The 5,508-nt window shown below is 33.0% G+C and overlaps 1 protein-coding gene across 1 annotated transcript; it reads right to left on the minus strand.

Annotated features, from left to right (window-relative positions):
• Positions 1-204: 204 nt before the first annotated feature.
• On the minus strand, positions 205-975 carry LOTGIDRAFT_142064 (hypothetical protein; the record flags this gene model as incomplete). The annotated part of the gene is made up of 2 exons (XM_009051923.1): positions 205-462; positions 706-975. Coding segments are annotated over 2 exons (528 nt in total), but the record flags the coding sequence as incomplete, so codon positions are not given.
• Between the last annotated feature and the right edge of the window lie 4,533 nt (positions 976-5,508).

Here is a 5,508-nt window from a genome sequence, read left to right on the forward strand (position 1 = left end):
ATATTATGTTTGATAACTGACAGTCAAATAAGCCGAAAGCCACGTTACCCATACCCTCGGGCTGTCTATGATCTTTAGTGTACAGAATCTAATGAACCAAATGAAGACTAATCCGAAGGAAGTAGATCATCATGTCCCTAATGATAAAATCCTATAAGGATTCTTACTTTTTCTTTGTGAAAAACTAACTCAATGAGTATAACATTAGTTCGTGATATTACCAGATGATAATACAGAATCTTTCAAATTTCTACCTCGGTGACACTTGGTCAATGCAGGTCGAGGAAATTTCACTTTGTATGACACTATATTTCGTATGATAAACGTCATACAAACTATATTTCGTATGATAAAAGTCATTAAAACTACATTTCGTATGATAAGAGTCATAGAAAATACATTTCGTGTGATAAAAGTCATAGGCACTACATTTCGTATGATAAAAGTCATAGAACTATATTGCTTAGGATAAAAGTCATACAAACTACATTTCGTATGATTAGAGTCATAGAAAATACATTTCGTGTGATAAAAGTCATAGAAAATACATTTCGTATGATAAAAGTCATACAAACTACATTTCGTATGATAAAAGTCATTAAAAGTCATAGGCACTACATTTCGTATGATAAAAGTCATAGAAATTATATTTCGTATGATAAAAGTCATAGAAACTACATTTCATATGATAAAAGTCATAGAAACGATAAAAGTCATAGAAAATACATTTCGTATGATAAAAGTCATAGAAACTATATTTCGTGTGATAAAAGTCATAGGCACTACATTTCGTATGATAAAAGTCATAGGCACTACATTTCGTATGATAAGAGTCATAGAAATTATATCTCGTATGATAAAAGTCATAGAAACGATAAAAGTCATAGAAAATACATTTCGTATAATAAAAGTCATAGAAATTATATCTCGTATGATAAAAGTCATAGAAACTATATTTCGTACATAGGCATAAGTCTGTCATAAAGTATATGAGAGGTTTCTCCAAAGAATATTTTGGGACAAAAACGTATAAAAATATTATGTTTACATTTGTAAGAAATCAAGTCGGGTACATTTGGAGATGCAAACCAATTTTATAGACCCCAACTTCTCTCTCTCTGTGAAGAACCTATATCTCAAGAAAAACCAATCGAGCCAATTCAAAGCAAATCTTCTTCTCATGTCCAGAAATTGATGAGTTATATTGACACTTCCTCGTTGGTTTTCGTGTACTGTGGCTTTTGATATCTCAAATTATTTTTACTAAGACGAAGATTTGTAAATCTCTTTTAAGATCATTCGAATCGTGACTATAGTTCAGTGTTCAATCAAATAGCGATGGCTTAAGTGACATATCGTAATTATTAAACGCTAGTCTTTTAATCTGTTCATGCTATACCATAATCAATCAAGGAATGTTTGAGTGTTTAACAGAGCTTATAATGTATTAGATCCTTAAGTCTATTTCCTGATATGTTCTGATTTGTCAAGTAAGAGTTAAGTAGTTTGATACAGTGGGCATGTTTGATACATTACTCAAATATTAATAGCTACAAGGACTGACTGTATGAAATAAAACTCTGTCTGGTTAAATGCAATCGCACGATGACATTTTCGTGAGTATCTACTTAAAAAAGCACATATCGATATCGAAAGACAATTCGAGACTTTACTTAGTGTTAGGGTCATGGATTTTTGTCTAAATGCCAGAAGATTTTGTACAGTGAACAAAGAAAGTGCTTTTTTGGTTTCGATTTCCGCGAAGCATGCATTCTATGCATACAGATCACATAAGCCTATGAATCCAGTAAAGTAAATGCTACATAGTTATCCATACGCCTTTACCTGTAATTGTTTGGGAGGACGGAGAACTTTAAAGGATATTATTTGTTAGCCCGATTTTGTCTTCCATAATGCAAGAATTGTCATTGACTCGTCCCCCGTTTTTACCTCTGTCCTAAAACATAATAATATGACCCTCTGTTACCATTTCAAGACCCTGGCTTTCACAAATAATTATTGTCGAATGCTTCACGCACGGGATTACAAGAAACGTACAAGCATTGAATTGTATTTACAATATGTAGCGTAAGGTTTATAGTATGCATATAGTTATAAGAAGTCGAGATGGTCTGACCTGATATGATATGATAACATTATGCGATCTATTCAATCTATTCCACATACACACCAATCCATTACATGTAGAACTCGTGTACTTTTATAACTAAATGTCTTTAATGTCAACAGTTTTCATTCGGTGTCCTTAGTTTTAATGTTAAAATGTAAAAATTAGTTCAATTTCAGATCAGAACAGAAGAAAGATACCCAGCTGTTAAACCATAATGAGATTCCAGTTCACTTATATTGGTAAGCCCTAATATAACATTTGTTTACATATGCTGTAACAACAGTTCAATTGTCTGGTTGAACTATGCTGTAACAACTATGCTGTAACAACAGTTCAATTGTCTGGTTGAACTATGCTGTAACACCAGTTCAATTGTCTGTTTGAACTATGCTGCAACACCAGTTCAATTGTCTGGTTGAACTATGCTGTAACAACAGTTCAATTGTCTGGTTGAACTATGCTGTAACAACTATGCTGTAACAACAGTTCAATTGTCTGGTTGAACTATGCTGTAACAACAGTTCAATTGTCTGTTTGAACTATGCTGCAACACCAGTTCAATTGTCTGGTTGAACTATGTTGTAACAACAGTTCAATTGTCTGGTTGAACTATGCTGTCTGGTTGAAATATGCTGTAACACCAGTTCAATTGTCTGGTTGAACTATGCTGTAACACCAGTTCAATTGTCTGGTTGAACTATGCTGCAACACCAGTTCAATTGTCTGGTTGAACTATGCTGCAACACCAGTTCAATTGTCTGGTTGAACTTTGCTGTAATAACAGTTCAATTGTCTGGTTGAACTATGCTGTAACACCAGTTCAATTGTCTGGTTGAACTATGCTGTAACACCAGTTCAATTGTCTGGTTGAACTATGCTGTAACACCAGTTCAATTGTCTGGTTGAACTATGCTGTAACACCAGTTCAATTGTCTGGTTGAACTATGCTGTAACACCAGTTCAATTGTCCGGTTGAACTATGCTGTAACACCAGTTCAATTGTCTGGTTGAACTATGCTGTAACACCAGTTCAATTGTCTGGTTGAACTATGCTGTAACACCAGTTCAATTGTCTGGTTGAACTATGCTGTAATAACAGTTCAATTGTCTGGTTGAACTATGCTGTAATAACAGTTCAATTGTCTGGTTGAACTATGATGTAACAACAGTTCAATTGTCATTTGAACTATGCTGCAACACCAGTTCATTTTTCTTGATGAACCATATTGCGGCACAAGTTCAATGGTCTTGTTGAACCACGATGTAACATTACTTAAATTAGCATCAATTGTTTTGAAGAACCATTAAGTATCATGACTGTGATTGACTTAACGAACCATATTGTAGAATAATTATTGTCCAGCTGATACAACATCCGTTTAAATGTTTTGTTGCACCATAAGGTATCAGATTATTTGTCTTGTTGAACCATACTGTAACTCTAAGCCTAATTCGTTTGTCTTGTTGAACCTTACTGTAACTGTAAGCTCAATTCAATTGTCTTGTTGAACCATACTGTAACTGTAAGCTCAATTCAATTGTCTTGTTGAACCATACTGTAACTGTAAGCCTAGTTTAATGGTCTTGTTGAGCCATACTATAACTTTAAGCCTAGTTTATTTGTCTTGTTGAACCTTACTGTAACTGTAAGCCTGGTTTGATGGTCTTGTTGAGCCATACTATAACTGTAAGCCTAGTTTAATGGTCTTGTTGAGCCATACTATAACTTTAAGCCTAGTTTATTTGTCTTGTTGAACCTTACTGTAACTGTAAGCCTGGTTTAATGGTCTTGTTGAGCCATACCGTAACTGTAAGCCTAATTTAATTGTAATGTTGAACCTTACTGTAACTACTGTAACTGTAAGCCTAATTCAATTGTATTGTTGAACCTTACTGTAAATGTAAGCCCAGTTCAATTGCCTTGTTGAAATATACTGTAACTGTAAGCCTAATTCAATTGTATTGTTGAACCTTACTGTAACTGTAAGCCCAGTTCAACTGTCTGGTTGAACCATGATGTATAGCAGGCATTCTTTAGCATAGTTAGTAAGCAGTCTTTCTTTGACAGCAATCATTCATTAGCAGAGTAACTTAGTAACCACTATTTAGCATAGACATTTGGTAACAATGTATAGGCAAAGCCTATTAGCAACAGTCCTTTATGTTAGGTTACAGGGAAGTAAAGTACATACGAACCAATAGCTTTCACATACTAATTGGTGTTAAAGTGATACTACGTCTTAGAATGAACATAGAATTTAATTCTCAAGATTGGTCAATATGAGTATATATTCATCAGTGAACTTACCTGGTGTCATAAAGTTACAACAGAATTCCTGTAAAATCTAGAAAATTGGAAAATTCATAAACCAAGTAATTATTGAAAAACGCTTAATCATATTATTAAGTGTTTTTCAATAGATAATTGCATTTTTATTAAGATTTTTGGATTTATCGCATTATATAAGGATCCTGTTATGTTATTTATGACACCAGGTATATCTACTGATGGACATATGCTCTTATTGGCCGAGTTTAAAATTTTTAAATTTTATGTTTATTCTAAGACGTAGTATCCCTTTAAAAACATTATGTGACGGCTAACCTAGATATTCGTCCACGTGATTCCATTCTACCTCGTTCAACCATTGGCATTGTGTGATATATATTCGTGTATATGCAATGAGCAATTTTCATTATGTATGGTTTCAAATAATTAATATACTGCTATATAGCATAATACAAAATATTTCCCTGTTAAAATAGTGCTGGCTATATCAATTATAGAACGATATTACGGTGGTTTGTTTAGGACATTTTTATTTTTTATTATTTATGATTTAACTCTACTTTTGTTCAATGAATTATCATTTGTGTTTACTCTTTCTGTTTTTTTGTTTGTTTGCTGAATTATGATTTAATTCTAGTAATTTTTCATTTTTGTTTTAACGATATAGATAATTAAGGTTAAAGCAGAGCTTGAAGCAGAGCTTGAAGCAGAGCCTGTTTTATTTTAATATTTCTAATGATTTTAATATATTATAATATTATATAAATTTAGAACTTATGTTTTTTAACACTTTGCTATTTTTCTGAACCTAAACCGTTTATTACTGTTAATTCTTGAATTTTGTCAATTCAATAACAACCTCAAGAAACATTGTCCAGTTGGCAGGTGTTGACCACAACATAAAGCAATTCTTTATTAACATAAAAAAGCTAGATCAGCAGTTGCCATTCAATTGCATATCGCTAAGATGAACTGTTCAGGATATATACAATGCAACTTGAGCGTCTTGTAGCGTCTTGTAGCGTCTTGAAGTAGCCTTGTTTGAAATCGAGCTAGTTCATTTCCAGAAACCTGATCTCTTCGTTCA

The sequence above is a fragment of the Lottia gigantea genome, assembly GCF_000327385.1.
Source record: "Lottia gigantea unplaced genomic scaffold LOTGIsca_174, whole genome shotgun sequence".
In the NCBI taxonomy this organism is placed as follows: Eukaryota; Metazoa; Mollusca; class Gastropoda; family Lottiidae; genus Lottia; species Lottia gigantea.